General features: G+C 38.6%; 1 protein-coding gene across 1 annotated transcript in view; it reads right to left on the bottom strand.

Annotated features, from left to right (window-relative positions):
* ORC5 (origin recognition complex subunit 5) overlaps positions 1-13,856 on the bottom strand; it is a 100,704-nt gene extending 86,848 nt beyond the window's left edge. Inside the window, exons 1-3 of the mRNA XM_005901449.2 lie at positions 13,690-13,856; positions 9,632-9,724; positions 6,916-7,116 (exon numbers count right to left, since the gene is read on the bottom strand). Of these exons, the coding sequence (XP_005901511.1) occupies positions 6,916-7,116; positions 9,632-9,724; positions 13,690-13,761 (366 nt within the window). The 5' untranslated portion in view covers positions 13,762-13,856. The remainder of the gene's footprint in view (positions 1-6,915; positions 7,117-9,631; positions 9,725-13,689) is intronic.
* Positions 13,857-16,957: the final 3,101 nt, after the last annotated feature.

Genomic DNA, 16,957 nt, shown 5'->3' with positions numbered 1-16,957 from the left:
TTGTTCTTTAAATGTTACAGTTTCTGACTATCATGTTTCTAACATAACTCCTATATTTTTTGCATATTTAAAAATCTACATAAATGACTTCCTTCTGATATGGTAGACTATTTATTTTCTTAAATCCCTCTCTCCTCCAATGATCTTGTCGCCTATCCTACCCAATGAAAGATCAACTTATATTCTGTATCACTGGCTTTTGAAGTGTGATCTGTAGGCCCCTTTAAGGTGAGGGCAGGGGGGTGTGCTGTTTCTGATCCTCTATCAGGAGGTTGGTGAGGTCAAAACTATTTTCATAATAATACTAAAATTTTATATGCCTTCTTCTACCATGGTGATATTTGTACTAATGTTAAAAAGAAGCAACTGTGGGTTAAATTTAAGTAGCCTTAGCATAAATCAAGGTAATGGTGCCAAACTATTCTAGCAGTTGTTAATTCTTTACTATGTACTTACTCTAAGATGGAGCAGATGTACTTTTTCCTATTCCTCCTAAGTTAAATTAAGAATCTTGAGTATTACACACAAAACAAATAAGGCTCTGAAAGGTGGAAAGAAGGCAAACTAGCTAGGGACCTCAGGACCAGAAGAATGACAACTCACTTCGGAGGGTGAATTGTCTAAGTTATTTTCTTGCCTCATGTGTAGAGCTGAAGAAGCCTACAACACAGAAAGGCCAAGGAGAAGAGACCAAAAGCACTCCAACAAAAGCCTACTTTTTCTTTTTTTTTTTTTTTTTTTTTTTTATTATCCAGAATCTACAGTTTATTTTTAGTGTTCACTCTGCATGTTGTACATTTTATGGATTTACAAAAATGCACAGTGACATATATGCACTCATACAGTATCACATGGAACAGTTTCAATATCCTAAAAATTCTCTGTTCTACAGATTTTTTTTTTTTTTTTTAAACATTTTTTAAATTTCAGGTATACACATGCTCCCCATCCTGAACCCTCCTCCCTCCCCCCTCCCCATACTATCCCCTGGGCCATCCCAGCGCACCAGCCCCAAGCATCCAGCATCGTGCACTGAACCTGGACTGGCATCTCGTTTCATACATGACATTTCACGTGTTTCAATGCCATTCTCCCAAATCTTCCCACCCTCTCCCTCTCCCACAGAGTCCATAAGACTGTTCTATACATCAGTGTCTCTTTTGCTGTCTCGTATACAGGGTTATCGTTACCATCTTTCTAAATTCCATATATATGCGTTAGTATACTGTATTTATGTTTTTCCTTCTGGCTTACTTCACTCTGTATAATAGGCTCCAGTTTCATCCACCTCATTAGAACTGATTCAAATGTATTCTTTTTAATGGCTGAGTAATACTCCATTGTGTATATGTACCACTGCTTTCTTATCCATTCATCTGCTGATGGACATCTAGGTTGCTTCCATGTCCTGGCTATTATAAACAGTGCTGCGATGAACATTTGGGGTACACGTGTCTCTTTCCCTTCTGGTTTCCTCAGTGTGTATGCCCAGCAGTGGGATTGCTGGATCATAAGGCAGTTCTATTTCCAGTTTTGTAAGGAATCTCACACTGTTCTCCATAGTGGCTGTACTAGTTTGCATTTCCACCAACAGTGTAAGAGGGTTCCCTTTTCTCCACACCCTCTCCAGCATTTATTATTTTTGTAGACTTTTGGATTGCAGCCATTCTGACTGGTGTGAAATGGTACCTCATAGTGGTTTTGATTTGCATTTCTCTGATAATGAGTGATGTTGAGCATCTTTTCAAGTGTTTGTTAGCCATCTGTATGTCTTCTTTGGAGAAATGTCTATTTAGATCTTTGCCCATTTTTTTTTTGATTGGGTCATTTATTTTTCTGGAGTTGAGCTGTAGGAGTTGCTTGTATATTTTTGAGATTAGTTGTTTGTCGGGTTGCTTCATTTGCTATTATTTTCTGCTATATATAAAAGCAGTCCTAAGGGGAAAGTTCATAGCAATACAGGCACACCTCAAGAAACAAGAAAAAAGTCAAATAAATAACCTAACTCTACACCTAAAGCAACTAGAAAAGGAAGAAATGAAGAACCCCAGGGTTAGTAGAAGGAAAGAAATCTTAAAAACTAGAGCAGAAATAAATGCAAAAGAAACAAAAGAGACCATAGCAAAAATCAACAAAGCCAAAAGCTGGTTCTTTGAAAGGATAAATAAAATTGACAAACCATTAGCCAGACTCATCAAGAAACAAAGGAGAAAAATCAAATCAATAAAATTAGAAATGACAGTGGAGAGATCACAACAGACAACATAGAAATACAAAGGATCATAAGAGACTATTATCAACAATTATATGCCAATAAAATGGACAACGAGGAAGAAATGGACAAATTCTTAGAAAAGTACAACTTTCCAAAACTCGACCAGGAAGAAATAGAAAACCTTAACAGACCCATCACAAGCACGGAAATTGAAACTGTAATAGGAAATCTTCCAGCAAACAAAAGCCCAGGTTTTCACAGCTGAATTCTACCAAAAATTTAGAGAAGAGCTAACACCTATCCTGCTCAAACTCTTCCAGAAAATTGCAGAGGAAGGTAAACTTCCAAACTCATTCTATGAGGCCACCATCACCCTAATACCAAAACCTGACAAAGATGCCACAAAAAAAAGAAAACTACAGGCCAATATCACTGATGAACATAGATGCAAAAATCCTAAACAAAATTCTAGCAATCAGAATCCAACAACACATTAAAAGATCATACACCATGACCAAGTGGGCTTTATCCCAGGGATGCAAGGATTCTTCAATATCCGCAAATCAATCAATGTAATACACCACATTAACAAATTGAAAACAAAAACCATATGATTATCTCAATAGATGCAGAGAAAGCCTTTCAAAAAATTCAACATCCATTTATGATAAAACCCTCCAGAAAGCAGGAATAGAAGGAACATACCTCAACATAATAAAAGCTATATATGACAAACCCACAACAAACATTATCCTCAATGGTGAAACATTGAAATCATTTCCACTAAAGTCAGGAATAAGACAAGTGTGCCCCCTGTCATCATTACTATTAAACACAGTTTTGGAAGTTTTGGCCACATCAATCAGAGCAGAAAAAGAAATAAAAGGAATCCAGATTGGAAAAGAAGAAGTAAAACTCTCACTATTTGCAGATGACATGATCCTCTACATAGAAAACCTAAAGACTCCACCAGAAAATTACTAGAACTAATCAATGACTACAGTAAAGTTGCAGGATATAAAATCAACACACAGAAATCCCTTGCATTCCTATACACTAATAATGAGAAAATAGAAAGAGAAATTAAGGAAACAATTCCATTCACCATTGCAATGAAAAGAATAAAATACTTAGGAATATATCTACCTAAAGAAACTAAAGACCTATATACAGAAAACTATAAAACACTGGTGAAAGAAATCAAAGAGGACACTAATAGATGGAGAAATATACCATGTTCATGGATTGGAAGAATCAATATAGTGAAAATGAGTATACTACCCAAAGCAATTTATAGATTCAATGCAATCCCTATCAAGCTACCAACAGTATTCTTCACAGAGCTAGAACAAATAATTTCACAATTTGTATGGAAATACAAAAAACCTCGAATAGCCAAAGTGATCTTGAGAAAGAAAAATGGAACTGGAGGAATCAACCTACCTGATTTCAGGCTCTACTACAAAGCCACAGTTATCAAGACAGTATGGTACTGGCACAAAGACAGAAATATAGATCAATGGAACAAAATAGAAAGCCCAGAGATAAATCCATGCACATATGGACACCTTATCTTTGACAAAGGAGGCAAGAATATACAGTGGATTAAAGACAATCTCTTTAACAAGTGGTGCTGGGAAATCTGGTCAACCACTTGTAAAAAAGAATGAAACTAGAACACTTTCTAACACCATATACAAAAATAAACTCAAAATGGATTAAAGATCTCAACATAAGACCAGAAACTATAAAACTCCTAGAGGAGAACATAGGCAAAACACTCTCTGACATACATCACAGCAGGATCCTCTATGACCCACCTCCCAGAATATTGGAAATAAAAGCAAAAAAAATAAACAAATGGGACCTAATTAAACTTAAAAGCTTCTGCACATCAAAGGAAACTATTAGCAAGGTGAAAAGATAGCCTTCAGAATGGGAGAAAATAATAGAAAAGCCTACTTTTTCTAGTCAAAGGTCCAAGAAAGGAGAAGCCTAGAGAGACTTCCAAGACTATTCACTATCTAAGCTTTATTTGTACATCAATGATACCTTCTGTCTCCTAATTTCTTCACTAACTCAATACTGGAACACCACAGTACTCAGTCACTGGACTCAACACTTTTCTAACTCTGCTGGTGACCTAATCCTATCTTGCGGCTTCAAGTACATGCTCAGAAACCCAAAATGGTATTTCCATGTTGGACCTCTTTTGACCTCAGACACCAAGTGTTCAAGTGCCAACTCAACATCTCTACTTGGACTTTACATGCCCAAAACCAAATTCCTCAGGACTTTTCCCCCCAGCAAGACCCCACCTGCTGTAGTTTTCTTCACTCAGATCATGACAAGGTCATTCCTTCAGCTGCACAAAAACTTCGTAACTAGTTGTATCAGTTTCCTAGGGCTGCCATAACAAAATAAGGCAAACAGAGTGGTTTAAGAGAAACTTATTATCTCACAGTTGTGGAGGCTGTAACTATCAGATCAAGCAAGGCCATGCTTTCTGTGAAGGTGCTAGAGAAGGAGGTGTATCAGGTCTCTCTTCTAGCTCCTGATAATTCCTTGCCTTGTGGCAACATACTAAAGTATGTGGCATTCTCCCTGTGTGCATGCCTGTCTCTACATTTCTTCTTTTTCACTAGGACATCAGTCATATTGGATGAGGGGCCCAATCTTCTAGTATGACCTCAATTTAACTAGAACCACAATGATCTCATTTACAAATAAGGTCATATTTTGAGGTTCTAGGGGCTAGAACTTCAACATACTTTTTGGAGGAAACTTCAACAACTTCTCGGAGGAAACAAATCAACCCATAACACTAGTCTGCATGCTTCTATCTTGTACTTTTTCTTTCTCAGCATTACCCCTCTCCCCTCTTACTTAACTAATCCAGCCAAAATGGCCTTCTTGATACTCCAATCTCTGTATGCTCACATAAATCTCTCTGCTTGGAATACTCCTTTTTTTTTTAAGATATTTTCATGGCTTGCCCCTTACTTCCGTCCAGTTTCAGGTCTGTTATCATTATCTCAGTGAGATCTTCTCTGCCCTTCTCACTTAGAAAATAACTATTCCCCCCACCCCCACCCCCACAGCTGATTCTGCCTTACTCTAATGTACCACATCCAACATACTACATATTAACTTGCTTATTATCTACCTTTTCCAATTAGATTATAAGCCCCAAGTGGGCGAAGACTCTTTTGTCCCTGTTCTATCTCCAGTATCTAAAACAGTGCCTGGGATATTTGCATAAATAAATGAACAAAATTAAAAAGTGGAAGGAACTGTTTTATACATTTAAGAAGATGTAAGAAGGCATAAAACTTAGTCCTTTCAATGAGTTTATAACTTAGCTGCTATGAAACGGTATTATATTAAAATTTAATTTCAATTTCAGAGATAATCATTTTTAAAGTAAGATTAAAGTATTATAAAAAATTCACTAACATAAAGCACATTATATACTTTCAGTTGTCTGCTAATTATTTTCAAATTGATGTAACAAGTTAAACTCAAACTAAGTCAATCTAAAATCAAATGATTCATCTTCCCCAGACGTACCCCATACACAATTGACAAATTTGACCTTTGCTGTCTCTTACATTTATTCTTTTCTGCATTTTCTACCCCAACTCTAATCCAGGCCCAAACTGCCTCTAATGAAAACAGTTACAAGAGCCTCAAAAGAGTCTAGCCTACGTCTTTCAATTCCCTCCAATCTATCTATTCAACATGCCTTCAGAGCAATTTTCCTAAAGCATGTTTGTTGCTCTACATCTTCCTCTCACTGAATAGGAACGAAATAAGGCACATTAGTATGGTTTTCAAGACACTCCATGATCTACCCCTCCCACTTTTCTAGTCTTCTTTGTCTTCCCTCATATTTTATAACCCACAAAGACCAGAGTATTTGGTATTCCCTAGGCTCCATTCCCATCTACATGCCTTTGCCTAATTCCCTCCATCTGAAATTTCTCTTCTTTATTTTCTTTCTACTAACACCCTAATCATATTTTTAGCTCCATCTCAGATGTTATCACCTTATAAGGCTGTACCAGATGTACCTGGATCAGTGCTTTGCCTATCAATGTTATCACTAATCACATTCTACATGTAGTCATATATGAGTATATCATAACTCTTCTACTAAAACTGAAGCTCCCTTTAGATAAGAACTACATCTATAGACTCATAGACATAGAAAACAAACCAGTGGTTACCAGTGGGCACAGGGAATGAGGAAGGGGCAACATAAGGGCAGAAGATTAAGAGGTACAAACTACTACATATAAAATAAATAAGCTACAAGGATACATTGTAGAGCACAGAAAATATAGTGAATGTTTTATAATAACTATAAATGGAGTCAGTTCAGTTCAATCGCTCAGTTGTGCCCAACTCCTTGCGACCCCATGAATCGCAGCACGCCAGGCCTCCTTGTCCGAATCAATGTTTCAGGTGTACTACACTGTACACCTGAAACATATATTATATTGCACATCAACTATACATACCTCAATTGAAAAACTATACCTCAGTTTAAAAAAAGAAATATATCAGTTTTTATATCACATAAGCACCTTATACAATGCACTGTACCTAACAGATCTCAAAAAAAAAAAAAAAATGGAAACTGATTTCATAGATCAGTTTTCAAGTAAGAGATGATATAATGAAATTAAATTACTTACAATATATACAGTCTGATCCTTGAGATTTTCAGCTTCAGTTATTCGTTTAAATAAGCGAACAAAGTCATTAAATATTTCACAGGTTATGTGAGTAGAACATTCACTCTCTGAAGAACTAAGATGATTCAATTTGTTTAAAATTTGTTCCAAAAGCAGTCTCAAGGTAAAGCACTCAACACAATTCACAAAGACATGTGGAAGCTGAAAACAAAAACAAAAAGTGTAAATACAAAACACACAAACACAATAATGGCTTTGCTGGATATCCCGTTTGCCCTTCTAAATCTGTACCCCACCATTCTCCAAACTGCTCTGTGCCCCCTGAGGTTGACCACTACAGACTGCATCGCTCAGACTCCAGTTTTTCTGGATCTAGTGGATTCAGTCAATGGGAAGAACCAGTAGACAGACGAAGAATGGTGAGAGAAAAAAACTGAGTATTCCCTTGACTCCCTCTCCCATCCCTCAGTGGCCCAGAGCTTGACAGAGGCCCCATCTTCTCCTAAAGGCCGAGATGGGCAGCCCCTTGTCACAGATTAGACCTCTTGCTGGGGCCTTTACACTTCCTTCTGATGGTCCATTTAAGTCTGAGGGAGCTACAGGCTCTCAGCACATCACCATCCCTTACTGGTTCCCTTAACATTTCTTCAACCTTTGTAAAACAGTCCCTCCATTAAACTCACTTCAATTATTTGAGTTTTCATTTGTTTCCAACAGGGATTCAAAGAAAACTTGTAATTTCTTCTAAAGAATTCATAAAAAGAACCCCAAGGACATGTGAATGTTAAAATTCTTAGTAAGAATTTATTTATAATTTTAAGATAATATTTTTAATGATGGACACACCTAGATTTAAGAAAATGCTAATTAAAATTAAGAGTTAGAAACCACAGTAATCCACCTGTGAGGATTGAGAATGAACTTTTCATTTAAAGAACTACCAAAATGGAAGTTAACTCCAGAAGCAATGAAGAAACAAAAGACTTACAAATATAGTCTGTTCTCAAAATGAAATCACAAAGCAGTACTGATCGCTCAGAGGCATGGCACCTGTAACTATTTGTGGTCTTCCCTGGTGGCTCAGTGGTAAAGAACCCACCTGACAATGCAGGAGAGGCAGGTTCAATCCCTGGGTTGAAAAGATCCCCTGACTAAGGAAATGGCAACCTACTCCAGTATTCTTGCCTGGAAAATTCCATGGAGTGAGGAGCCTGGCAGGCTACAGTCCATGGGGTCCCAAAAGAGTCAGACACGACTTAGCGACTAAACAACATAACCAGTTTTAGTGATGCTCTATAAATCTCACACAATAAAGATTTTCTTTTCCAGAGGAACACTATAAGTAAGGCTACAATATATTTACCTAGGCACAATTTCACCAGCATTTTCTGAACATCCTTTACCCCCACTCCTTTATCAACTAGAGTCCACACTATCTCTGTTATGAGTAACTGTCTTGCTTACTGCTATCTGTGTGCCATCTATGGCCTTTAACGCAACATATCCTAAACGTCTCTTTGTAAATTTGTATGAAAAGTCGTGATAATCATTATTTATTACAATGATCAACTAGCAGCAAAAATCATGATACATTAAAAAATGAAATACAGTCCTTAAATATGGAACTTTTGTATTAAATTTTCATGCTTTTATTCAAAATACATTGTTTTTGGACACCTCCTACATGGACTTACAAACACAAATGCCTGAGCCAGGACCATGCACACTCAAGGGTAGGACAGGTGGAGAGAGTGAGTGTAAGAAAGTGATTCCAAGCAGAGGGAGCAGTGTATGCCCAGGGTTCAAAGTAAGAAACAGCAAGAACTGTCAATACTCCAGTATGCCACACAAAACACACAAACTGTGAGCTAAAGTTGAGACCAGGAATAGCAAACAACAGTCTTTTGATATATAAAGCTGTATGAGAACACAGCTAAGTCCATTCAGATAGATACTGTCCACAGCTGCTTTCTTACTGAGGAGGAGTTGAGAGGTAGTAATAGAAAGTACCTGGCCCACAAGTCTAAAATATTTACTATCTGGCCATTAAAGAAAAAGTTTGCCCATCCCTGGTTTAGGATACGAAATGAGGTGTGGCAATAATCATGAGTAATTGCATCTAACCTCTACTGAGTGCTTACTATACACTAAGTATTGTGGTAAGTACTTGTCATATATTAACTCACTAAATTCTCACAAAAATTCCAAATGTCGTCGCTATTAGCCCCACTTTTCAGATGGGGAGAGCACTAAGGGGTGAACCTAGAAGAGGAACATGAGCCTGCTAGATTCTGTCTCAAATTCTTAGGCATTACATTATGAAAGATAAACTGAATTCTGCTCACGAAGGGTCTTATATACCAAGCAAAACACCTGAACATTTTGCTGAAGATCTTATTTAAGATTTTCATGGACTAGCTGCAGGGTGAAGAACAGACTGCTCTTAGAAAACTGTTGTGGAAATAAACGAAACAAACACAATAAATGAAACTCAGCAGCAATGGCTATGGTTAAAGCTACACGGAGTCAAGATATTAATGACACAGAATCCACAGAACACATTTACTGTTCAATTTACTGACAGAGTGAGGACAAAGAAAAGATTAAAAAATAAATTAGACAAACGTAAGTTTAAACTAAACATCTCCCAGATCCCTTCCATTTCTAGGAGTCTACAAATAAAAATCAATTAACACTGAGCTTGGGGTAATCTTACCTCTAAACTTCTCAACAAAGTTTGTGTTACATAGGTCTTTCCACTGGCAGTATGTCCATAAATAAAAATAGACGGAAAGCTGAAATGATGTCTCTAGGGGAAAAAAGGCAAATATCAATCTGCACACACAAAACATAAAATAAACATTTATCAACTTCTGAAAAAGTTTTACATGATAAATTAATCCAAATTTTTTCAATAGTGAGCATTTAGTGAATTCATCATTACACTTTAAACTTACTTAAATTCAACTCTGCTTTTTCTCAAAATTCCTGGAAAAATCATATTTGGCCTATGTATTATACATGACATTACTTTCTCTCTCTCTCTATATATATATGCTGCTGCTAAGTCACTTCAGTCGTGTCCGACTCTGTGCGACCCCATAGCGGGCAGCCCACCAGGCTCCCCCGTCCCTGGGATTCTCCAGGCAAGAACACTGGAGTGGGTTGCCATTTCCTTCTCCAATGCATGAAAGTGAAAAGTCAAAGTGAAGTCGCTCAGTCGTGTCCTACTCTTAGCGACCCCAGGGACTGCAGCCTACCAGGCTCCTCTGTCCATGGGATTTTCAGGCAAGAGTACTGGAGTGGGGTGCCATTGCCTTCTCCTTTCGATATACATATATATATATATATATATATATACTTAAATCTTTTATTATTATACAGGTGTATATATATATATGCACTTGTATTTTCAAATTTATGGGAGATTTAACAGATTTTTTAAGAACAATTCTGATCATACTTCTTTTTCTTAGCTCTTTTTTATAGAATCTAAGTTCATAGGCTGCAACTTCACTGTACATTTTTTTTTTTCCACTGTACATTTTAAAGCTCTGAAACTAAGCATACAGAATCACAGGGCCAGAATTTCAAGAATCCTCTGCTCTAAGGAAAACTTACAGAATACTTTTGAATTATGTATACTACATTTACCCTGGCCTAAATGTATACATATCATCATCATTGTTTTCAACAATCAAATCTACACAGCATACATTTCAACATCTATTCCCAAGATTCTCCTGCAGTACATTATGAGTTAGCAGCCTAGAGAAAAGTAAAAAGTGTCAAACATCTCTCTGTGGTCTGGTCAATATTACAAATATGCTTCATTCATTCAATGAACATTTATTAGACAACAATTAAATGCTGGAAACCATGATGCACTAAGGAGTAAAAAAATCAGAGACAAAATATGTTTTGAGAGAATTCACATACACTTAAAAAATAATTACAAGAAAATTGGGTGACAATTCAATTTCCATGAAAAAGTAGAGTCTCTATGATCACCATCTACCACTACAACAGTACAGTTGACCCTTGAACAACACAGGTTTTGAACTTCCTGGGTTCACCTATACATGGATTTTTTTCAATAAATACGTGGAAAAAATTCTGCAGATTTGCAACAATTTGAAAAAACTCACAGAAGAACCACATAGCCTAAAAATATAGAAAAAATTAAGAAAAATTAGACATGCCATGAAGCATAAAATATATATAGATAATAGTATAGCCTTAAAAGTCATAAGGTGAGGGATATTTAATATAAAATTAATAATGTATTAGTTTTGTTTTATAACTTGGCTTTCAAAGGATTACAGTACCATACAGTATGTCTGTGTTTCCCAGCCTCTCCCTTCCTTCTCTCCCTCTCCCCCTTTTCTCCATCCTTCTTCCTTCTACTATGTATAAAATGCCCAATGCTTTGCATTATTAACACAATACTGATGTACATACTGACACACAATTTATCTTGTAGACAACGTAAACTTAAGGCATTGATAAACTCAGTTTAGTACTGTGAATGTATTTCTCTTTATTATGGTTTTCTTAATATTTCCTTTTCTGAAGCTTACTTTATTGTAAATAAGTACAAAATATTATACATATAATACACAAAATATGTGTTAGTTGACTGTTTATCTGTAAGACTATTAGCAGCTAAGTTTTGGGGGAGTCAAAAGTTATACACTGATTTTACACTACACAGGGGGTCTGCTGCTGCTACTAAGTCACTTCAGTCGTGTCCAACTCTGTGTGATCCCATAGACGGCAGCCCACCAGGCTCCCCCGTCCCTAGGATTCTCCAGGCAAGAATACTGGAGTGGGTTGCCATTTCCTTCTCCAATGCATGAAAGTGAGAAGTGAAAGTGAAGTCGCTCAGTCGTGTCCGACTCTTATGGACCTCATGGACTGCAGCCTACCAGGCTCCTCAGTCCATTAGATTTTCCAGGCAAGAGTACTGGAGTGGGGTGCCATTGCCTTCTCCACATAAGGGGTCAGCACCCCTAATTTCCACATTGTTCAAGGGTCAACTGTAGTCACAGACATTTATTACATTCTAGGCACCAAGTTACAAATTTCCTTTTTCCAAGACAAATGAGGAACTCAGTTTATACAGGAAAATATTAATGGTAAGTGCCTATGGCAATAGCAGCCCAATAAACTAAAAATGGATGTTCTAATTCATGGATTATTTTCTTAAGTTTATACATAAGCATCTTGCAAATTAACTAGCTCAAAAATTCTGTCTCAAGAACTAAATGCAAGCTTTCTGAGCATCTCTGCTATCCAAATACTATATTTCACCTTGAAGAGAAGCTCAAGATATTTATTAGGACACTTTTTCAAGCTACACTGAAATTCTTGTTCTTTGGAATCCTGCCATACTTGTCTGCATCCAAAAGGTGTTTAATAATACTCCAGCTTACATCATTTTTTCTAGTGTTACCCAGAATTGAACTCTTGCACTGTTACTTAACCTTTCACCTTCATAAATCTAACATAAACTAATAATTCTGGATGTGGCACTGTGCCTGGAACAGAAAAGGTGCTCAATAACAATCTCCTGAATACATAAATGAGTCTGCTTAGAAATATGAACCAGTTTTTTGTTTTTTTTTTTTACAAATCTTTGCATCTCCCACATGCACCACACCTTACAGAAAAGTGCTATTAAAACTGTTAAACATGATTTGTTTCTCTGATCTATACCAAATTGATACTACTCATCTCTATTTGCCAACATTCATTTTCAGGAGCACCACTTCTGTTTGGAGAGATCTGGGTCTGTTAACTCCAGGGAATGAATGCATGAGGTATAACCAAGAAAATGTTTCAGTGATAATATGGGTAACTACGATTAACTAGAATATTGACTGAGGATGCAGTCATTGACATCTTCCTTAACTAATGCGCCCTTTAGGAGGCTGGTACTTTTCCACTAACACTTCACAGGCCACCCTAGGCTGCCAACCGGGTAGTTGGATGAAAGCAGTACTCAAGAAAAACCTGAGGCGTAGGGGGAGAACATGAGTATGACTCTAAATTCTCATTTACTCTCCTTCAGATGAGATCCGAATCTGGTTAATTCCAAGTCTCATTCATGAATCTGAAGCAAAGGCTCACTAAAGGCCACCAGAATATAATTAAAAAGTAGATTAAAGTATTCAATTGATGAATGCAAGCTCCTACGGAAAGAACTCCCTAGTGGTGTTCATCCAGAGGAAACTTAACCTCTTCTCTTAGGCATCACCCGAACTGCTAGTCAAGAAGGCAAGACTACACCTCTTCTGTGCTTTAATAACGTTGGAAAAGCCGTTGACGTTTTAAACCAGATGCACAACGATGGACCTTACTGGCCTTCCCAGCAATCACCCATCCACACTGGACTTAGAGCAACCACCTCACTGAAATAGGGCGGGGGGCGGGGGATTCAGATTTGAATAAGTAACACTGTGCAAACACACCTGCTGGATAAAATCCTATACAGCTGGGGTAAGAAGCAACTTTGAGTTGCTGCTCTGTATTAACGCTCTCTCAAAACTGACGTGTGTAAGAAAACATGCCTGGGTCAACGAGCCCTAGTTAGCGGGCCAGAAGTTACTTTAGGTGAGGAGTGGGACAGACCTATCTATCCCCTATCTAAACGCAAACATTGCCTATGGCCCCTCAATTCAAACGAAAATTTAAAAATTAGAAACTGTCGCAAGACCGTCAAATTCTTTGCCTCTGGGATTTAGAAGAGAAAAGATAGCTGGACCACAATACCTCTCCAAACAGGGACTGCAAGGTGGACACTTGGGATTCGCGACAAAGCACCATATTTTCCAGGTGAGGCATTCTGGCAGAGGACAGAGAAGCCCGTGGCCAGCGCCGGATCCAACAGCCTAGCTTCACCTACACCACGGTCTCCACACTCCCGCCGGAAACCGGACTCGCGGGCTTCTGGGAGGAGCCGGCGTGGCCGAGCGTCGGCGTGACGTCAGCGCGCAAGAGAAGCGTCGACCCCTCCCTAGTCTTTCAAGGCCCGAGGCTGTAGGGCTTTGGCGCCACCGAGGGGCTGTTCCGCTCATATTTTCTTGTGGTGGGCATCTAGGCCTGTGGTCTTTGCGACCTAGAAGTCGAAAGAACGAACAGAGGCAGTGCTGAAAGGAGCTGAGGGGGCCCCCGCAGGCTCCCAGTAAGCAGAGAACCCGTGGCTTCAGTTTTCCCGCCTAGAGGCGCCAAGAAACCTCAAGTGATGGATAAGTTTATCGTGTAGCCCCACTCATGAGGGGAAGGAGGCTGTGGAGCAGAGGTCTCCCTCCACACAGGCAGCTGAGGAAGGTGGGCTCAGTTGACCAATATTCTCAAAAAGTGGGTTTTTTTTTCTTCCGGACCGTATGGGAAATTGGCCTCCAGTGCAAAAAAAAAAAAAAAAAAAAAAGACTGATGGCATTGAACAAACAATTTGGAATTAGTAGCCTTATTGCAAGCCTAAAAGCGAGACCATCTGGTAATGCCTCTCCCCCTCAACGTGAGGAACACGTTGAGGTGGGAGTTCTGGTGTGAGTTGCTGAAGGCAACAAGAGTGAAAAATAACGTTCCTTTTAGTTTTAGGCTGTTTGTGGAACACTTACTAGAAACCAGACACTAAGAGATTGTGAAAATAAACAAGTATAGAAGCAGACAGAAATGTGTGGTAAAAATAGGGTTTGGGGTCTGAAAGCTGCTGGATTGGGGCCATTGGCTCAGAGAGACCTTGGAAGAGTTGTTGAACCATTCATACTGCTGCCCAGCCGGGTCCTATGGGCCTCCTATGCACAAAGCATTTCTGTGTCCCCGGTTTCCTTGACAACAGGAAATAGCCTTCATTCAGCCTCCATGACCATGCCTGAGTTCCAGTGGGCACGTTGAAGCCGTTGTTATTTAGCCAAGGTAGGTGATGTGACCCCAGGGAGAAACAGTCAAGAGCAGCCTTGAGACCGGGTCCTGTTTCCCCATCAAAGGACTTGCACAACATTTTAGGCGTTTTGCAGATACTGAACCCCACTCTAGCTGGGAGAAGTAAACAGTTAATGATAGTAGGCTGCCCGTAAGCTTTTTGACCCCAGATCAGTTGGACCTGAAGGTTGATAATGTTGGCACCTACTTAACCTCACTACCAACCATCAGAAGAGCGTTAGCAAGCTGCTCACACTCTCTTTGAACAATTAAAATAAAACTTGTCACTATCTTCCCCAAGTTGGGACACAACAGTTTTAAAGGGGGACACAACAGTTTTAAAGGCATTAGTCCACTGCTCACCCCCACAACTTTGCCTGACAAACTAATAAAGCTATCCTTTCCTACTTCACCCAAAACTCTGTCTCTGAGATTTAATTACACTGGTGTACAGAGAAGATGAGCTTTCAGCATCAATTTTGGTGCCCAACATGGGGCTCAACTTTGGGACAGTCCCAGATTAGTGGAGTAGGGTGGAGGGGGTCCATTGGCTTGATAGACACTGTGAGGTTTTCTCCACACCAGTCTCTTTTGAGAGAGTGGAGGATTGGAGAATTCCTTGAGAGGCCAGATTGCCTAGAACCCTTGCCTTGAAAGGCAAAGCCTTCTTTGTACCCTATCCCTGCAGCTGGAATTCTGAGGTGGGAATAGACAACGGAAGAGGGACTGCCCTATCAGCTGCTGAAGCCCTTTGTGCTTTGAGGATGCTCTTCTCTTCCTCTTGTCTGGACTGCACTGGACTTCCCACTCTGAGGAATTATTTTGGGGAAGCAGAAGGTAGCCTTCAGGACATCACATCACCAGCATTTTGGTAAGTCCCCCAGTGTGCACGCTGAGGTCACTCAACCTGGTCCATTTAGGGAAACTCTGGTCCATTTTGGGAATCTTGTTTGGGGATTTTTTCCATTAGGAAGATTGATTCACCACCTGTGTACAGAGAATCTGAATTTTCAGCATCAATTTTGAATTGTAAACTTCTTTATCTGTAAAAAGGAGATAATAATGGCTGGGTTATTGCTAGGGATAAAAGATTATATACTTAGTGCCTGATGTACATAGATTTAAGTCATGGATGTCAGAATCAGAATCTTGTATTTGTGATAGCCAAAAAGATCTTTTGATAATCATGGTTTCCTATAACTTACCAGCTAGTTAAAAATCATATATTTAAAGCAATTCAAATGCAATTGTTTAAGTACTTTAAGAAAGAAATATAAAAGGTACAATGGGACCATCCATCAAATCTTTCAGTATCTCTTATTCATCCACCCTCTCTAGATGGGGTTATACATTTCCATAACACTATCTTTTTAACATTCAACAAAATTGTAACTAAATAATTGTCTAAATGTTAGTGTCTATCTCTAGATGCTTTATGAGGGCAGTAAACCCTGTCTTCTTCACAGCTCCATTTTCAGTATATACTATCCTGCCTGGGACATACCAGTTAAGCAATCGATAAATAATTTGTTCACCTGGCAGGGAGTGCCTTACTGCCTAGACAGATTTAGGAAAGTTTCCCAGAGGAGGGAACTGAGACTTAAGAATAAGGGTTCATCTGTGAGACCAACACAGGGATTCTAAGCAAAAGGACAAAAAAGACAAATAAAGACATAAAAGGAGCAAATAGGCAATCCCATGCCAGGGACCAGCAAGTAATTTTTAAGAATAAATCTACAGAGTGGCAGATGGTCAGGCTGGATACAAGTGCATGTTACACTAAGAGGACTGAACCTTGTATAGGCCACAGGGAGCCAAAAAAGAATTTTAGGCAAAGAAGCAAATGAACACTTGACTTTAAGGAAGTTCCTTTTGACTATAGCATGGAAAATAGAATCAATTTGACTACTGCAAACTTCGAAACAATAAATGATGATGGCCTAAACTAAAGGAATGGGAAACAAGGTAACAGGGAATGGCAATGAAGGCTTATTAAACATAATGTGGCAGACACTGTGATAGATATATTATCTGTTTTAAGCTTTACAATATAATAGATTGTGAATGGGAAAAAAACTAGCTGAAGTTAAGTAATTTATCTTTTAAGTAGAAT

The sequence above is a fragment of the Bos mutus genome, chromosome 4, assembly GCF_027580195.1.
Source record: "Bos mutus isolate GX-2022 chromosome 4, NWIPB_WYAK_1.1, whole genome shotgun sequence".
NCBI lineage: Eukaryota > Metazoa > Chordata > Mammalia > Artiodactyla > Bovidae > Bos > Bos mutus.
This window is presented reverse-complemented; position numbering and strand designations above follow the sequence as displayed.